The sequence below is a fragment of the Salmo trutta genome, chromosome 17 (genome assembly GCF_901001165.1).
Source record: "Salmo trutta chromosome 17, fSalTru1.1, whole genome shotgun sequence".
Taxonomy (NCBI): domain Eukaryota; kingdom Metazoa; phylum Chordata; class Actinopteri; order Salmoniformes; family Salmonidae; genus Salmo; species Salmo trutta.
The window spans coordinates 44,461,461-44,481,692 of NC_042973.1; the positions used below are offsets into that span (position 1 = coordinate 44,461,461).

At 41.1% G+C, this 20,232-nt stretch overlaps 1 protein-coding gene across 2 annotated transcripts in view; it reads right to left on the bottom strand.

Moving 5' to 3' along the window:
• LOC115152265 (liprin-beta-2) overlaps window positions 1-20,232 on the bottom strand; it is a 105,203-nt gene that overhangs the window by 65,701 nt on the left and 19,270 nt on the right. For both annotated transcript variants that reach the window (XR_003867450.1, XM_029696954.1), the window contains one exon: window positions 15,054-15,277. Coding sequence is in view for 1 of the 2 variants with exons in the window: in XM_029696954.1 (XP_029552814.1) it covers window positions 15,054-15,277 (224 nt within the window). In the remaining variant the exon portion in view is untranslated. The remainder of the gene's footprint in view (window positions 1-15,053; window positions 15,278-20,232) is intronic.

Below are 20,232 nucleotides of genomic sequence, written 5' to 3' on the forward strand. Positions count from 1 at the left end.
CAGCATGTGAAATTTATTGTCAATCAGTGTTGCTTCCTAAGTGGACAGTTTGATTTCACAGAAGTGTGATTGACTTGGAGTTACATTGTGTTGTTTAAGTGTTCCCTTTATTTTTTTGAGCAGTGTATATTTTTTTAAACAAAGCGATTATTATTATTATTAATTTAGAATTATTGAAAAGCCCCTTGGATGTCCTGTAGTACTGTAGCCAACTTCCGACCAGTCACGTTGTACAGCACCTGAGCGGTGCAACGGTCTAAGACACTGCAAACTGTGTTGCTACAGATGCTGGTTTGATACCCGTGCCGGCCTCGACTGGGAGACCTATGAGATGACTGTAGCTATTTGGTTTCTCTCCCTCTAAAAAAGGGGCTTTTCAATAATTCTAAATTAATAATAATAATAATCGCTTTGTTTCAAAAAAGAAAAATATTTTGGAGATGATTTAATTTTCAAATAACGTAAAATGAGAGAGAAAAAGGCCATTCTTGAACATGGGGTGAGACATTGTAACTAATTTGTAAATAAAGCCACTTTCTTATTAAGAATTATTTATTTCTGTTTTTAGAGGGAGAGAAACCAAATAGCTACAGTCATCTCATAGGTCTCCCAGTCGAGGCCGGCATGGGTATCAAACCAGCATCTGTAGCAACACAGTTTGCAGTGTCTTAGACCGTTGCACCGCTCAGGTGCTGTACAACGTGACTGGTCGGAAGTTGGCTACAGTACTACAGTAAGAGCAAAATAATCCTAACAACTTTTGTATAACAACAGTTTAGTTGTAATACTGAAGTAATAGTGAAGTCGTGCACAATAATTATAATAATTATAATGCAGGGTTAATAATAATAATAATAGATGGATAACAGATCGGCTCTCGGAACTCCTTAAGAGGCGGTTTCTATCTTCAATATAATCATTAAGGTTAAATCCATAGGTTTTAGGACTGCATTAGGTTATAATAAACAGAAAATTGTGTGTCAATTCATAAACCATGTGCCATGGAATCGGTACATCAAAAATCTCTTCCCAACTATTTTGCAATCTATATGGCACAGTTGTAAATTTTTTGGTCTTTAAATGAAACTGGTAAATATATATTTTTTCTCACAATTTTCTTTTACCAATTTTGGTCTTTAATGCAGGGCCGATAGACAAGTTCCTTACGTTTCCCCCTGTCCAGTTGATAAAGGTTCCAATTGATTTTTAAAAAATCCATTAGTATCAATAGTAGTACTATTTGTTGTATTATTTGTTCTGTTTTTTTGTGGTGGATTAAACTGAAATTGCAACCAACTTTCTATGGCTTGTTTAAAAAATAACGACATTTTGGAAATGATTTCATTTTCAAATAACCGAAAGTAAGAGGTTGTAATCTGAATAAATGGAAAAAGCCCATTCTTGTCACGTCCTGACCAGTATAGAGGATTATTTGTTATTGTAGTTTGGTCAGGACGTGGCAGAGGGTAGTTAGTTTATGTATTCTGGTGTTTTGGGTTTCTTTTCTATGTTTGTGTTTCTATGGGTTTTCTATCTGTTCTGTTTCTATGTTAGTTAATTGGGATATGGACTCTCAATTGAAGGCAGGTGTTTTCTAGTTGCCTTTGATTGGGAGTCCAATATATTAGGGTATGTTTGGTCTTGTTGTTTGTGGGTAGTTGTGTTAACACTGCTATGATTTTGTAAGTAGCCTGTTAGCCTGTCTGGAGTCGTTCGTGTTAATTGTTTTCTGTGTATACTTTGCTCTAAAATATTAAAAAGATGAGTATCCACATTCCTGCTGCAGTTTGGTCAATTCAACACGGCAATAATTATGACAATTCTTGAATATGGGGTGAGACATTCTTACTAATTTGTAAATAAAGCCAGTTTGTTATTTAGAATTATTTATTTCTGTTTTTAGAGGCTGAGAAATCAAAAGCCCACCGTGCCTATTTTTGGAAAATCGTCAGTCCATATGTGAAGTGTAATTCCCCCATCGTATTTACCCAAGTTCTCTCTTAACTCCAGGACCACCAACAGTTTTTTTTGTTGTTGCTTGATGTAGGACTCTAGTGCCAGAGAAGAGAGGCTCAGACTGAAAACACCTCCATTCATTTACTAAAAGATAGTCAATTTGTGCCACAGTTTAGACTACCGATAGATCAGCGTTCTAACTCCCCCTTGTGATAGTGTGGTGCAATGACAGAATGCCACCATCTACCACTAACGGCCGCAACATAAGCTCAAAACTTTTAAAGGAAGAACTGCTGTACATGATTCCATGTGTTATTTCATAGTTTACATGTCTTCACTATTATTCTACAATGTAGAAAATAGTACAAATAAAGAAAAACCCTTGAATGAGTAGGTGTGTCCAAACTTTTGACTGGTACTGTAAGTGGCTTATTACGTTATTGTTATAGTTTCTGTATATTGTGTTATGTTGTTTCTACTGTAGCACACTATGTACAGTATGTATGGAGCATAATGTATTCTGTGTGTTTTACTTTATAATTGCAGACACGTGAGGTACTACTTTCATGTATGTTGTTATACTCAATTGTGCTTGTGCAGCTACATTCTTCAATTGGCTCTGTAAAACAATACTAATGGAGTCAAATAAGTACTACCTTGTGTGGTATCCTTTGAACCTGCCCTGCTCCCTTGTAGAGTAGTAGTAGTTTTATTAGCGGGAACAAAAATTGCAATTTCATTATAAATATGCATAACCCATACAGTGCCTTCAGAAAGTATTCACACCCCTTGACTTTTTCCACATTTCATTGTGTTACAGACGGGATTTAAAATTGATAAAATTGAGATTTGTTTGTCATTGGCCTAAACACAATACCCCATAAATAATTTCACGAGTAAAAATGTGCTTAACCTCTACGGGCTACGGGGGCAGTATTGAGAATTTTGGAAAAAATATGTGCCCATTTTTAACTGCCACCTACACCAACTCAGAAGCTAGGATATGCATATTATTACCAGATTTGGATAGAGAACACTCTGAATTTTCTAAAACAGTTTGAATGGTGTCTGTAAGTATAACAAAACTCATATTGCAGGCAAAAACCTGTGAAAAATAGATTTAAAAAAATGAGAATTTTGTGACTGTACTATTTAGTGTCATTGTTTTATAGATACCACAGTGAGAAAGGATTCAGTTCACAACTCCTACTGCTTCCACTAGATGTCAACGATCTTTAGAAAGTTGTTGGAAGCATCTGTCATGAATACAGACCGAATTAGAATGCTTACAAGTTGACACGTCATCACTTCATTTTTTGCGCCTGCGCATGAATCTGAGAAGAGTGTCTTTGTCATAATCGTTTATTCTAGACACTTGATAGGTTGTGTGAAAATATTACTGATGTTTACTGATGTTTCACGTTAAAAATGGACCAAAAGATTAATGCTAAACAACGTTTGACATGTTTGAACAAACATAAATAGATTATTTACTAGGTTTTTTTTAGCTTTTCGGCGTGACTTTACACTGCCCACCTCATTTTGTGGGAGCCTACTGAACGCTAACTATTTGGACATAAATTATGAACTTTGTCAAAAGAAACCACATTTGTTCTGGACCTGGGATCGCTGGCAGCGCCTTCTGATGGAGATAATCAAAGGTAAGGGGATATTTAGAATGTTATTATCGATATTAGATGATGCTAATGCTAACGGTATAGCTTAGCTTAGCTTAGCTTAGCTTATAGCTTAGCTTATGTTGTTAGCATAGTACCCAGTTTATAGCAAAATGTGATTTCCCAGTAAAGTTATTTTGAGATCTGGCCATTCGGTAGCAATTACGAGATGATAATATATTATTCTTTGAATGACAATATTATAATTTACCAATGTTTTCGAATAGTAATTCCGTGATTTGTAATGCTGGATTCACTGGGAGCATTCGAGCCGAAAAAAATTCTGAATTTCACCGCGACTGTAAATGCTGTTTTTGGATATAAATATGAACTTGATGGAACTAAAAATGCATGTATTGTCTAACATAATGTCCTATGAGTGTCATCTGATGCAGATTGTCAAAGGTAAGTGCATAATTCTAGGTAGTTTTCTGTCTGTTGATGCCCTTCTTTGAATTGGCTAAACATTACACGCAGCTATTGTCAATGTACTCTCCTCACATAACCTAACTTTATGCATTCTCCGTAAAGCCTCTGAAATTCGGACAGCGTGGTTAGATTTAGGAGATATATCTTTCAAATGGAGGAAAATAGTTGATTATTTGATTATTTGAAATGATTACTCTTGCAGTTTTGAATTCCCCGCCATGGTCACATGACAATGAATCCCAATACCGGGATAAGATCCTGCCCCCTGTTAGGAAAAACCAATCATTCCTTTAATTTACAGTGTTAAATAGCACTAATATGTGAGAATAATATTTTTTATGAAAAAACAAACATTTTATGGATATAATAAGGTTGGTAGCAACATGGAAATTGTTGTGGAAATCTGTTGCAGCTCAAGTCGACAAAAAATCCACAATGCAATGTTCTCACTATGGGCTGGCTGGCCAGCTAGCTAGCAAACGTAGCTACACACAATAACAAAGACAATATCAGCATGTAAAGCAGCTAACTAGTTGTAAAATCGCCTAAACAAACTGCACTATCAATTTAGGAGTCTACAATCTCACCATGTTCAACCAGCAGATCGATGTGCCTAACATTTGCAATTGCAGATATACTTTGGAGGAGATGGGAAATGTTGCCCATGCTACGTTAGTGGGTCACGTGGTGCATTCTGGGCGATTCTGGGACAAGGAGTGCTCGCTTTCAAGGAGGGAATGGGAGTCTATTGGGAGCTAGCTCAAAAATCCAACGTTAGCACACATTTTGTCAACAAGAAGTACAACATTACAAATCTTTTCCGAGATGTGAGATAATTAACTTGCTATCTGTAATATCATATAGCTTTGGAATCGTGAACGCGATTGGTCGACAGTCTGCTGGGTTGGGTGTTATACGTTCCTTCATTCGTTGGATTCCTACCTCCTTTCTATAATATCTCTGGCAACGGCACCATACAATGCACCCTGGACTAAAGAGGCAGACAAATAGGAAAAATCGTGCTAGACCGTCTGTTAACCTTTTCATATGCGAGTTCCAAATATATGTACGTGATGTCAGAATGCACTCTACTCCAAAATGGGATTATTACGCAACAGTACAGTTAACACGCGCTTCCTGCTAATTATCTATAAGCTATGTTTCAACCTGTACATTTCTAATTATTTTCTAACAAGTTGTATTTTCTAACAAGAGTTTGACTTAAGGTGTGTTCTGCCTCCTCATTAATTCACATAGAAGTTGCCCATTTCAGCGTTGCGAAACTTCTCTCTCCGAGGAGAGCCCACGCACTTCACCAATGTTTGCGCAGATCAAGTCTGCAGACAGTTGCGCAGTCAAGCACGAATTAGAAACATTTCTGGCTGGCGCTCGCATTGCCCTCCTTTTTGTTTTCCTTACAAATAATAACTTTAGACGTGTGCGTTCCTATCAAAGTAAGTTCCTTATTTTCTGAATATCGTGATGTCGTTTCTACTGTAGGCGTATACAGTATGTACGCACAGTTGAAGTCGGAAGTTTACATACACCTTAGCCAAATACATTTAAACTCAGTTTTTCACAATTCCTGACATGTAATCCTAGTAAAATTCACTGTCTTAGGTCAGTTAGGATCACCACTTTATTTTAAGAATGTGAAAATGTCTGAATAATAGTGGAGAGAATTATTTATTTCTGCTTTTATTTCTTTCGTCACATTCCCAGTGGGTCAGAAGTTTACATAGATTCAATTAGTATTTGGTAGCATTGCCTTTAAATTGTTTAACTTGGGTCAAACGTATCAGGTAGCCTTCGACAAGCTTCCCACAATAAGTCTGGTGAATTTTGGCCCATTCCTCCTGATAGAGCTGGTGTAACTGAGTCAGGTTTGAAGGCCTCCTTGCTTGCACATGCTTTTTCAGTTCTGCCCATAAATATCTATAGGATTGAGGTCAGGGCTTTGTGATGGCCACTCCAATGCCTTGACTTTGTTGTCCTTAGCCATTTTGCCACAACTATGGAAGTATGCTTGGGGTCATTGTCCATTTGGAAGACCCATTTTCCGACCAAGCTTTAACCTCCTGACTGATGTCTTGAGATGTTCCTTCAATATATCCATATAATTTTCCTTCCTCATGATGCCATCTATTTTGTAAAGTGCACCAGTCCCTCCTGCAGCAAAGCACCCCCACAACATGATGCTGCCACCCCTGTGCTTCACGTTTGGGATAGTGTTCTTTGGCTTGCAAGCCTCCCTCTTTTTCCTCCAAACATAACGATGGTCATTATGGCCAAACAGTTCTATTTATGTTTCATCAGACCAGAGGACATTTCTCCAAAAAGTACGATCTTTGTCCCCATGTGCAGTTGCAAACCGTAGTCTGGCTTTTTTATGGTGGTTTTGGAGCAATGGGTTCTTCCTTGCTGAGTGGCTGCCACATGGGATGACGCTAGAGAGACGAAGCTGGTACGGGGAGTAAAACATTTAATAAATAACAGACATGGAACGAGACCGGAACAGCGTCAGCAAACAGGTAACACAAACAAAAGACAATCACTGCAGCAGCGGGGAACAGAGCAAGGGAACTGACAAATAGGTCTTGAACTAGATGTTCTAATGAAGTGTTCAAATCACACCGGTTTGAGCATACGCTCCAGGGACCACTGTAGAATGATCACACCCATGTGCTCGTTTGTGTCAAAGGGTTAATAAAATACATGTTTCCCCATCTCAAGAGTTTAAGTAAAAAATTTAAATACTGTAGTGCATATTAAGTGTCAAATCAAGTAACAGGTTTGACGATTTCATCTTAAATCATCCATAAATCCCCTTGTGACAGGTAGGATGGAAGATTGTTGTGTGCAACAGTTGAAAAAAAAAATCCAATGTGAAAGGTCCAACGCAGCCGATTTTATGTCAATATCAAATCATTTCTGGGTAACAATTAAGTACCTTACTGTGATTGTTTTCAATTAAAATGGTCAAGAAGAAACAAAAATTGCTTCTTCACGAGAGCAATTTCTCAAGCAAGAATTTTGTTATGACTGTCTGGGAATGGTCTGAGTGGGGAGGGGAAAACTGAAAACTTGGTGTTATTGGTCCATCAGGCAGGCCAAAACTCCATCCCACCAAAACCTGCAAAAATTTCAGTCTGTCTTTTCAGACAGCTCTTACACTAAAAGGGCATTATCATAATTTAACAGTATTATTCCAACCTCATAATGTGGAAATATACACAGAGTGTACCAATCATTAGGAACACCTGCTCTTTCCATGAAATAGACTGATCAGGTGAATCCAGGTGAAAGCTATGATCCTTTATTGATGTTGCATGTTAAATCCACTTCCATCAGTGTAGATGAAGGGGAGGAGACAGATTAAAGAAGGATTTTAAAGCCTTGAGACAATTGAGACATGGCTTGTGCATGTGTGCCATTCAGAGGGTAAATGGGCAAGACAAAATATTTAAGTGCCTTTGAACAGGGTATGGTAGTAGGTGCCAGGTGCACCGGTTTGAGTGTGTCAAGAACTGCAATGCTGCTGGGTTTTTCACGCTCAACAGTTTCCCGTGTGTATCAAGAATGGTACACCACCCAAAGGACATCCAGCCAACTGTAGGAAGCATTGGAATTAACATGGCCCAGCATCCCTGTGGTACGCTTTCGACACCTTGTAGTCCATGCCCCGACGAATTGAGGCTGTTTTCAGGGCAAAACGGGGCGCAACTAGGGCTGTTGCGGTCATGAAATTTTGTCAGACAGTTATTGTCATTTAAAAGACTGCCGGTCTCATGATAATAGACTGTTAATTAACAATCGCGTTTAGCATCTCCAGACCTCCACGCATAAGAGTTGCATTCAAGCCGCTGATGTTCGTCTTTGGAACATCTACATTTAAAAAAAGTCTAATAAATAAATGTAATATACGCCATCACAATAAATCCATTATTTATTTTAGTAACCTTATGATATGAAGGAAATGTATTTCAGAAGAACAGAATATGACTTGGCCTACTGTTAGCTGGCTGTGCTTCATGCCATAGGTTGTAGGCTTGTTCATTTAGCTGACAAGATATGCTAATAAGTCCCATGCCATCATTTTGATATTATATGAATTGATGGTAAGAAGAATATAATTGAACTCAGCGGAACAAAATCTAAATGATATTTTTCCCATTCTGGAGCGAGTGCGCATACGAAGTAGCTATGTTGAGCGTAAAAGTGAGTTTGAAGCAGATCCTATGCGCTAGATTTAGAGTTATTTGCCAACTTTAGTTGTGAATGATACAAACCTTCGAATTTCTTAGAAATCAAAACATGTATGAGCTGCATGATGCGACTATAGGCTATTGATGATTTGAGAAAGTCACACAAAAAAAGCTTGTGCCCTTTTCCTTGCCTCAGGCTGCACAGCTGTTCTCTCATCAAGTGATCATATCTTCACCCATCAGACTATTCTCAATTTAATCTTTACTAATATGTCAAATTAGTTTGGATTTAGAATGGCCCATTATCAATGGGCAGGAACAGTGGGCAGGAACAGGAGCAGGGGAAAAATACATGTCATCTGTATGCACTCAAATAGCGAATGGAGGCCGGTCCATTTTTCAATGATGCCTGAAAGGCTACTTTGATTTTATAGCTGAGCTGTGCTTAATATGAGCAGCGTCGAAATAAATATAAGAACACTTATTTCACTCCATGCATCAACCACTGTTTGAGGAGATTGCGCTCGCTGTGCGACAGGTGATATTCCATCCAAACTCTGTATACCATGGCCTCTCCAACCCTAACCCTGGAGCTACCCAGTGCTTAATTTGGGAAACCAAGTGAAATCTGTTCGGGAACATCGTTAGTAACTTGTTTCCGCAACAAAATACACTTCACTAAACAGTTGACAGCCCTTCTGCACACTCGAGAAAGCAATAAAGGGGAGAGAGATGGAAAAGCATGGTGGTGAGAAATTCTGTAGCTAAAGGTAATGTGCCACCCAATTAATTATGAAAATATTTTTAAAAATCCCTATTACTAGGCTATTCAAAATCTAATACAAATTCTCTATATTTATTGGCTACCTGTAAGCCGGCCTGCACAATCAATGAACCATCAGCATCGCCTAGGGCTCTCTCCCCGAATCAGGGATAGACATTTTGCATAAGGTAACCAGTCCACCCAGTATACATAATAATACAGTCCACACTCAAAGGCGATTACTAAAATGTGTTTAATTTTGGATGATAGGCTAGACCAATTATGCACCGAAGACATCTTAAATCAGTTTTGTTTTATGTTTTTCTGCTATGGGTAATATGCAGTAGGCTATGTTTTGGATAACTGCACAATCAGAATTTTAAATCAGGGGGGGTTCGGTCTTGGGCTCATAAGCGTATGCATAAGCTCTAATAACATCCACAATGACCATGATTTACACTCAGTTTCAACCTGCTCTTGAACTTCTTTCTTCAAATTGATCATCAATGTGAGGTGAGTTTTTAAAGGACCATACTATTTAAATGTGATTTTCTATTGAATTTGCATTGATGTCAGAGTGGTTAGAGGGACGATAGAGCCCTGAGTACCAGACCATTAGCGGCCTGATGATCGTTAGCAAGTTGGGTACTACCAAAGCATGTCCAGAGTGCATAACAGGAGATTACCGTGACTCATGACTGCCGGTGAAGCGGTAATATGGTCAGCCCTACATGCAACTCAATATTAGGAAGGTATTCCTAATGTTTTGTACACTCAGTGTATATATATATATATATATATATATATATATATATATATATATATATATATAAAATACAGGAAAATCACATTGACTGCACTGGCTCTTTAGAACATTTCTAGTTTATCTATAGATGGTTGAAAAGATCGACGTGTTATGCTCGATCCGCTCAGTTTCCCACCACAAAACAACAGAAAATGGCCCATATGAGTAGAACCAGCTCACCTGTTTTTACACTATGATTTGACTATTAGTTCAATGTTTCTTAAAAAATAAAAATAAATGAAAAAAAGGAAGGCTTCACCCTATTAAAACAAGAGTTCAGTTACCGTAACAGGGTTGACCTTAAAATGCGGACCGTAACAGGGTTGACCTTAAAATGAGGAACAGGTTGTTTGTTTTTTTACCTTAAAAATGAATCACTAATCACAGGAAATAAATGCTTATCTTCAGAAATGACTTTGTCAAAGCAACAAAATAGCTAGGGCTTTACAACAGGGATCAAAACTGTGACCAAAACACTCGCATTTGCGACCCTTTGACTTGGCAGTGCAATTTTGATTTATGATTTATTCAAACTGTATTGTGCAATTGACTAAAAATGTGCCATATGAAAGTATCTGTCTGTCCCTGTTTCACTGTCGGCTGCTGTGTGAGCAAGCCACTCTCTCTCCCTACTGTGCGCATGGAGGAGTGGTGCATTCTAATAAGCACAACCAAATGACCGTTGCTCAAAATGCAATTGCGGGAAAAATACAGTTTTCAAAGCAACTACTGTTGTTCTAGTTACAGAGAGGAGAGTCACAGCTTTCTGGGAGTATATCATTTATTTCTCTCAATACTGAGTTCATGGCACCACTTTACCACCGGAGTAGTCGTTTCTATGTGGTCTATATTAAAAGGCATTTCATTTACTATAATATGCTTATACAATTCAATATTTGTGCCCAATTTCTACTTCCAGCAGTTTTTTATTTATTTCAATGTCAAATCATTCTGTGTAACAATTTAATATGATTTTCAATCAAAATGGTCAAAAAGAAACAGAAAAAGCTTCTTAGCAAGAGCAATTTCTTTTGCAAGAATTTTGCTAGGACTGTCTGGGAGTGGTCTGAGTGGGGAAAACGTAAAACTAGCTGTTATTGGCAGAGGTTTGGAACGGTCTTTCTTATTGGTCTATTCACTAATTTACCACCTAGCGATGTCACCAGGCAGGCCAAAACTCCATCCCACCAAAACAGGCTGAAGTTAATTATATATAAAACACAGGTAAATCATGTTTTTGATTGTACTGGGCCTTTTAAATATCAAAGGGAAGCAAAAGGCACTCATTTTGTGGAATGACCCACATGATATGTCCTCTCCTGAACCACAGGTATGGCTCAAAGACAGCCAATGCATATTTATATTTTTGAGATTTTTTATATTTTTTGGAGCTTACGGCACCTGATATTCCCAGGCGGTCTATCGTCCCGGTACTAACCTAACCCGACCTTGAACTGGCGTGTTCAGGGTGGTATGGCTCATCTCTGCAACTCCTCAATTGGCTCGGGAGAGGCAAAGGTCGAGTCATGCATCCTCCGAAACATGACCCGCCTGGCCGCCTACGTCTTATCACACTGCTCGCTTAACCTGGATGTCAGCCGCACCAATGTGTCAGAGGAAACACTGTTCGACTAACGACCGGAGTCAGCTTGCAGGCTCCCGGCTCAGTTGCAAGGAGTCACTGGAGCACGATGAGCCAAGGAAAGCCCCACCGGCCTAACCCTCCCCTACCCCAGACGGCCAATTGTGCACTGTCCTATGGAACTCGCTGTCACGGCCAGATGTGACACAGCTTGGGATCGAACCCTAGGCTGTAGTGGTGCCTCAGCACTGCAGTGCAGTTCTTTTGACCTCTGCGCCACCCAGGAGCACAAGAATGCATACATATCATCAGGGATGCAAATCATGCAAACGTCGTCAGGCTCAACAAGAAACAGATTTGGTAATCCATCTTGAGTGCATGTGCTCTGATCATATTCCCAGCCCTGCTTAGGAACTGGAACACGAAAGCAGAGTGCTCCAGTGACTCCATTGCTACAGAGCTACACTCACTGCTTTCAGGGCTTGAAGGGGCTGACTGTGCACTCTGTCCTGCACCTGGATATGTTGACTGCTGAGTTGGACAATCACCAGGATAACTCTCTTTCTTTCTCTCTCCCTCCCTCTCCCCCTCCATCTCTCTTTCAAACAATCCCTCCTTGTATAAATCAAGGCAACAACTTTCCCTTTAAGGCAAAATCTCCAGCCTCGTGCTTCTTCTGCGCCAGACTTGACCCCTGTCTTACTGTCTGACATTCTCCGATCGACAGTCAATAGCTTCAGGTCAGCGATAGCGAGCATCACAGGGTCTCTCTTCTTCCTGCCAATAACATACGGAGGGAGCTTTATCCTATTTCCTCTATGGAGGAGCTCAGTTCCTCAGAGAGCAGTGTGTGGGGTTTAATTGAGGAGTGTGTGTGTTTTAATCATGCTCTGGGCCAGTAAGGGGGGGGGGTCTCAGTAGAGAGACTGTATAGCGTGAGACCCCTGCTGAATAGAAAGAGCATTAGCCTCTCCGACTCCGAGAGAGGGAAAAAAAAGAGCCTTTCATTGGCCCCTTAGCCCCGCCAACAGGTTGTTTACTGCAGCCTCGGCCAATGACAAGACATTGTATTCCATAACAACGTCAAACGTTCACGTCAACATTCGGCCACAATGAACAAAGCCCTGGCTCACAGTAGCAGTATCATCATGTGCTTGTCATTTCCTAAATATGATCCAAATATGTAAAGTGCCTGCATACCCTCGTAAACCTGGTCATGATAGTCACAGACAGCCAACAATAAAAACAAAAAACTAAGAAACAAGCGTGACATTCACAGAAAAATCTATAGGCTAAGAGCTCGATGTGCTGCTCCAGCTGAACAGCTGAACATGAAGAATTGATTCGGACTTACCCCCTAACAGCCCAGAGTGCTTCAGCTGTGCTTGAGGTGACCAGACAGAAAACATACAGAGCTAACAGAGGGAAAGTGGAGTGAGTAGAGAGAGGGAAAAAGTTAGTGTGGAGAGTTGGAAGAAAATAAGAGAGGGGTGATTAGAAAGAGGGAGAGTGGAGAAGTTGTGAGTAATGCAGAAAGAGGGGACAAGGCAGGAAGTTGAGTTCAGCCCTATTAGGAGTCTCTCAGGAACACGTTGTCTTTTAAACATGGTCAGCCTTAGTCCCAGACACAGCCATGCTAAGACCTAACAGCACCCAGGAATAGTTGTAGGTCTGTCTAAAACTCATATACACAGCAGCTGCTGCTGCAATGAATCAACCCTCTCTCCTTCAATGTTATACAAAGAGAGAGAGAAAAAAATTGAATTGAGAACCTGCCTCAATTGGAAGTAAATAAGAAGTTGAAATGTTCCACATAATATTATTCATCCAACATCTGTGATAACATTCTGAGCAAATAATGAATGACGCTCATCTATATTATCTGTTTATAGCCTATATACACTGCTCAAAAAAATAAAGGGAACACTAAAATAACACATCCTAGATCTGAATGAATGAAATAATCTTATTAAATACTTTTTTCTTTACATAGTTGAATGTGCTGACAACAAAATCACACAAAAATAATCAATGGAAATCCAATTTATCAACCCATGGAGGTCTGGATTTGGAGTTACACTCAAAATGAAAGTGGAAAACCACACTACAGGCTGATCCAACTTTGATGTAATGTCCTTAAACCAAGTCAAAATGAGGCTCAGTAGTGTGTGGCCTCCACGTGCCTGTATGAACTCCCTACAACGCCTGGGCATGCTCCTGATGAGGTGGCGGATGGTCTCCTGAGGGATCTCCTCCCAGACCTGGACTAAAGCATCCGCCAACTCCTGGACAGTCTGTGGTGCAACGTGGTGTTGGTGGATGGAGCGAGACATGATGTCCCAGATGTGCTCAATTGGATTCAGGTCTGGGGAACGGTCCATAGCATCAATGCCTTCCTCTTGCAGGAACTGCTGACACACTCCAGCCACATGAGGTCTAGCATTGTCTTGCATTAGGAGGAACCCAGGGCCAACCGCACCAGCATATGGTCTCACAAGGGGTCTGAGGATCTCATCTCGGTACCTAATGGCAGTCAGGCTACCTCTGGCGAGCACATGGAGGGCTGTGCGGCCCCCCAAAGAAATGCCACCCCACACCATGACTGACCCAACGCCAAACCGGTCATGCTGGAGGATGTTGCAGGCAGCAGAACGTTCTCCACGGCGTCTCCAGACTCTGTCACGTCTGTCACATGTGCCCAGTGTGAACCTGCTTTCATCTGTGAAGAGCACAGGGCGCCAGTGGCGAATTTGCCAATCTTGGTGTTCTCTGGCAAATGCCAAACGTCCTGCACGGTGTTGGGCTGTAAGCACAACCCCCACCTGTGGACGTCGGGCCCTCATACCACCCTCATGGAGTCTGTTTCTGACAGTTTGAACAGACACATGCACATTTGTGGCCTGCTGGAGGTCATTTTGCAGGGCTCTGGCAGTGCTCCTCCTGCTCCTCCTTGCACAAAGGCGGAGGTAGCGGTCCTGCTGCTGGGTTGTTTCCCTCCTACGGCCTCCTACGGCCTCCTCCACGTCTCCTGATGTACTGGCCTGTCTCCTGGTAGCGCCTCCATACTCTGGACACTACGCTGACAGACACAGCAAACCTTCTTGCCACAGCTCGCATTGATGTGCCATCCTGGATGAGCTGCACTACCTGAGCCACTTGTGTGGGTTGTAGACTTCGTCTCATGCTACCACTAGAGTGAAACCACCGCCAGCATTCAAAAGTGACCAAAACATCAGCCAGGAAGCATAGGAACTGAGAAGTGGTCTGTGGTCACCACCTGCAGAACCACTCCTTTATTGGGGGTGTCTTGCTAATTGCCTATAATTTCCACCTGTTGTCTATTCCATTTGCACAACAGCATGTGAAATTTATTGTCAATCAGTGTTGCTTCCTAAGTAGACAGTTTGATTGACTTGGAGTTACATTCTGTTGTTTAAGTGTTCCCTTTATTTTTTTGAACAGTATATAAATATATGTTGTTAGACAAAGGAAGATGACGATGGTTGCTAAAGATGGTTGGCGACGGTAATGGTTGTTTTATATGGTTGGCATAAGTAACGACTACTTGAGATGGTTGGCAAAAGTAATGGAAAAATACAGCATTTCCATAGACCCAGGTGTACTTCCTGCCACTCACCGAGACCCTTTCTGAGCACCTGTCCATGTCCAGCCAGTCCATGAGCATGTGAGCGGTGCTGCTGGGGACCTGGGCCCTCAGGGTGTCCCTCTCCTCCTCTCTGGGCTGCAGCTCCAGGGCCAGCCTCAGGTCCTCAACCAGCTGCAGCACCTGCAGGGGTCCCGCGCTGCCTGGGGAGCCCAGCTCAAACAGGCCGTTGGTGTACTCGGCTGCAGCCTTGGAGCCTGCCAGGGACAAAGGACAAAGACTCATTATAGTGGACAAGACAGTACATATCAGCACATATACATATCGCAGTATCAGACCCACTCAGCTCCCTACAACACGTCCAACCTACAGGAGGGTAGCTCTCCAGGAACAGGGTCTGAGAGCCCTAGCTAAGAGCAACAAGTGTACAGTGTGGAGCCTGAAAGAAGAGATTTTACGTTTGGTAGCTAATCCCAGATTACGGAGAGAGGATCAGAGCAGCAGTGTATTATCATGACATCTTAATGCTCCAATACGCTTCCTTTTTCCCTATTAGCCTACTTTACACTAGCATCAGATCGAGGCAGAACATGCAAATGCATTTCCTTTGTTTTGCCATTATGGAACTAGAGATGATGTGACCTACAGGACAGGTCAGGACAGAGGACATTTTACATTGGTAAGGCCACGGTGAAGCACTACAGCTGGTTAAGACCAGGAATGCCTATGTGCCCTAGAAGTCTGTGGGTATCTAAAACAATACGAAAATGGCCTCACCCCTCCTATGATACTGGGGTGGGCCATGAGGTCACATGGGCCTGTGGATAGAGTTGTCACATGTTTCTGTCCCCCTAATGCCTTCACACTCAACTGGCTGACGTATCATGATATCATAATGATGTTTCTTCCTATTGTTATGTTAGCAGAATTGTGAAGTAAAGTTAAAAAAAAAACATTTAAAAAATCTGGTGGCCTTGGCAGTAGTAACCTGATCCCAGATCTGTTATGGTTGTCTTGCCCACTCCTATGGTCAATGTCATGACATGTAGCACAAACAGATCTGGGACTAGTCCATATCTATGTGTACAAACATCTGTACTTTCGCTGATGAAAAAACATACAGCGAAACTATGGTACATTGAGTGCATGCTTTGGTTGGCTTGACGTTTGAGGACGATGTAAAAAAGAAAACCCTAGATTTCCCGTAAATATGCCTGTGCCTGCTTGAGGGTCAGTGGGGATACAAACAGAGAGGAACGGATTCTTTTACATCTTTTACAAATATCATAACTACGGGTATCTACAGCCAAATAGCCCTGTTTATTGTTCAACTCATATCTCGTATACTCAGCTTTATTCAGATCACAAGCCTGTTACAAAACAGTCGGTGCAATAAAACGCCTTAAACAAGTTAGCAAGCCAGCTCAGTTAAACAGTAGTTGCAGTTTAGTACGTTCTTCTCTTTGTCTGAGCATAGTTTGAAGTTGGTTGAGGTTTCCAAATACTATTCAAATAACTAATTCATATCATCCTAGTATCGATTGACAATAAGTGAAAAAACATCAAGAAACAAATTATTCAACTCAAGATGATAATATCACTGTATCGCTCATCTCATTCAGATGTCCCATCAATAACCAGTAGGTGGCATATTTTCAAGCCCACCACCACTGCAGCAACTCACTACCTGAATATTATACCTTAATGTCAAGTGCCTTTCAGAGATATTTCCCACGTGTACTGTAAACGAAAAGTATTTCCTAAGTATGTTCTAATACTCAAATGTAATCAGACCAGTATCTCAAAATATGATGATTACATTTTGATTATATTCTATTTGTAGTTCGTGACACACCAAGGCTGCATAGTAAAGTAATACACTTTACTTCTAATTGACCATATCTTACTGTGGTAATTGCAATGCTTAGTTTGTGAACGTATTGTTTTCACCTTGACAACTTGGTCAGTCAAACATATTCACTTGACTGTTGAACCTGATTTCTTGTCATGGTGGATTGAGACGAAAGGGGAGGACCAGTGGCATGATATTCAAATATTAGACAAGATGTATTTAGATTTACACAATAACACAGACTGCTGTGATATTCCCGAACACACAGTAAGTGACTCCGTGATGAATCCTGTGGTTGTCAGTGTTGCATGCTTTTCTCTCTCCACAGAGTCTGATTGTAGCGAGTTGTCTTGCTGATCCTTTCGGCAAGAAACTGGCATGTTGATCTCCACAGTCTAATTTGTTGACTGACTGCATTAAACATTTATCCTCTATTAGTTAAATCATGTTGGCAATAGCTGAGCTTGCTGCAGGGAATGTGACCCCGAGCCACACTCCCTACAAAGTATTGTCCCTAATTTAACAGCCACGCACACACACACACGCACACGCACACGCGCACGCGCACACACACACACACACACACACACACACACACACACACACACAGACACACACACACACACACACACACACACACACACACACACACACACACACACACACACACACACACACACACAGACACACACACACACACACACAGGCTCGCACGCACGGGTACACAGGCAGTGGCTTTCCAAAAGCTTGGCAGTCGGTTAAGTAGCCGATAACAGACTCATTGTAAGCCGGCTACTTTTTCTACTTCATATATTAACCAGACTTCTTTTTATTTCAAAGTTTACATTCGCTAGTCAGAAAAGTCTATATATACAGTGGGGGAAAAAGTATTTGATCCCCTGCTGATTTTGTACGTTTGCCCACTGACAAAGAAAGGATCCGTCTATAATTTTAATCGTAGGTTTATTTGAACAGTGAGAGACAGAATAACAACAAAAATATCCAGAAAAACGCATGTCAAAAATGTTATAAATTGATCTAAGCATTTTGAGGCCCTTCTCTTGGCTACAGAGACAACATTTGTTTCCTGCAATACTACACATTTTGTCATGGGGCTGAGAGAGGCCTAGACAATATCCAAAACAACTAACAACACACTGAATTCATACAATTCATATATTTTCAGTAATCATGTCTTTCTACTCAATACCACAACTCATTTTACCAATTTGGGAGGTAAAGTCATTTAAGTATTCAATCATTTAGCTGTTTATTTCAGTTGGAAGCAAGGCAATAGAATGTACCAGAAGCCACCAAAATAGAGCTAGTCCTGGAACCCCCAAACCCGGAATTCCATGGCTGGCTACTTTTTATATCTGGCTGCTTATTCCATGTACTTACAGAAAACACTGCACACACACAAACGCACACACACACACAAACACACACAAACTGTTACTGCATAGACCCTTTAAACAGGATTCATACTGTACATGCAAGAAAAAGTACGATGCCATTAAAACACACTCCTATCTTGGGAGCACATCATAGCAGAACAGACTTATCTGATTTCCACTGTAAACAAGCTAAACATCCAATCATGCTCCTTCCTTATCCTGGAGGATCTCCAACAAAGCCCTCTGAAATAACATTAAGGTCTGACATACTGTAAGCCAGTGTGGGTTCTTCATTTGAATGCTATCTCTTTCATTCATCTTCATCTTTGCAACATCAGCTATATTTGGCAGGTTGACGTTTACTGGGATGAATCTTGTCCAGGAGACAGAGCTGAGCGATTTGCACTAGATTGGCTAGCTGCAAAGTCAAAATTGGCTATATATTGTAAAAATTCATGAAAACAAAAATGTGTCTTTTGGTCTTAATTTAAGGTTAGGGCAGCAGTGTGGTTACAGTTAGGGTTAGGTTTAAAATCTTACATTGTGGCTGTGCCAGCTAGTAGCTACAGAGCTGCCTCTGTGTTTTCAGCATGTTGGAATGAAATGCATTAGCTGGAGATTTCCATCCACACTATGAATACTGTTTTTATATGTCATTCAGGCCATCACTGCCTGCTGGGCATCTTCAGCATGAGTAGACAGGCCCTGTCCTCCATGTCTCTAAACATGAGTTATGGCGTCAAAGATTATATAAACACATCATGGTCCTCTCTGGCTCAGTTGGTAGAGCACGGCACTTGAACTACACAATTGTAGATTCGATTCCCACTGGGACCACCTATACGAAAATGTATGCACGCATGACTGAGTCGCTTTGGAGAAAAGCACCTACTAAATGGCATGTATTGTTATATTACTATTATAGTATCACGGTATGTATCATGTCAACGTTTTTTCAGACCCTGCGACTTGACCAGAAAATACTCCTGTGGGTTAGTATTCTGTTCATTGGGACTTTTGAATGTATAATTGCTTTTGTTATCCCACAGAAAATACCCAGTGTAAGGGCCGTCGTCGGTGAAAGTAGGAGACCAAGGTGCAGCGGAGGATGTGTATTCATATTAAATATTTAATTAATAGAAACACTATAAACAAACACGAAAAAAGAACGACAGCCTACAGTTCTGCTAGGTACAAAAACTACACAGAAAGCACTAGTGTCACGACACCGATGGATGGTGGCGCCCCTCCTCGGCTGGGCGGAGCTCGCGGTCGTCGTCGCCGGCCTACTAGCTGCCATCGATCCTTTTTTGTTTCACTTTCTGTTGGTTAGGTCTAGGTAGGCACGCACCTGTTTTGGGTTAGTTATTAGTAGGGGGGGTTATTTAGTTTAGCGTAGGATGTCTGTGTTTGTGCGTGATTATGTTTCTTGTCCGTTTTGTGTGCTTGAGGAACGTGTGCTGGTTTTCCTCTGCCTGTGGTTGGTTTCTTTGTGTTCACCACCACAGAAGTATTTAAGGGCTGCGTCCCTATTTTTTGGCGACCATATCTATTTTCTGGAATAAAGAAGTGTGGTCAAGAATTCTCTGTCTCCTGCGCCTGACTCTACCTCTCCTGCTTTCTTGAGCCAGCCCGTGACAACTAGACAGAAACAATCACCCACAAAAACCCAAAGGAAAAACAGGCTACTTATGTGTGACTCCCAATCAGCAACAACAAACTACAGCTGTGCCTGATTGGAAGCCACACGGCCAAAATCAACGAAACAAACCAACCTAGAAAAAAGAACATAGAACGCCCACCAATGTAACACCCTGGCCTAACCAAAATAACGAACAAAAAAACCTTTCTATGGCCAGGGTGTTACACCCAGCTAGCACATAACGATCTGAGAACCTGGTGAGAGCATGGTTTTCCTATGGTTATTTTGCATAGAACCTTCACATAACTTTCTGGGAATGTT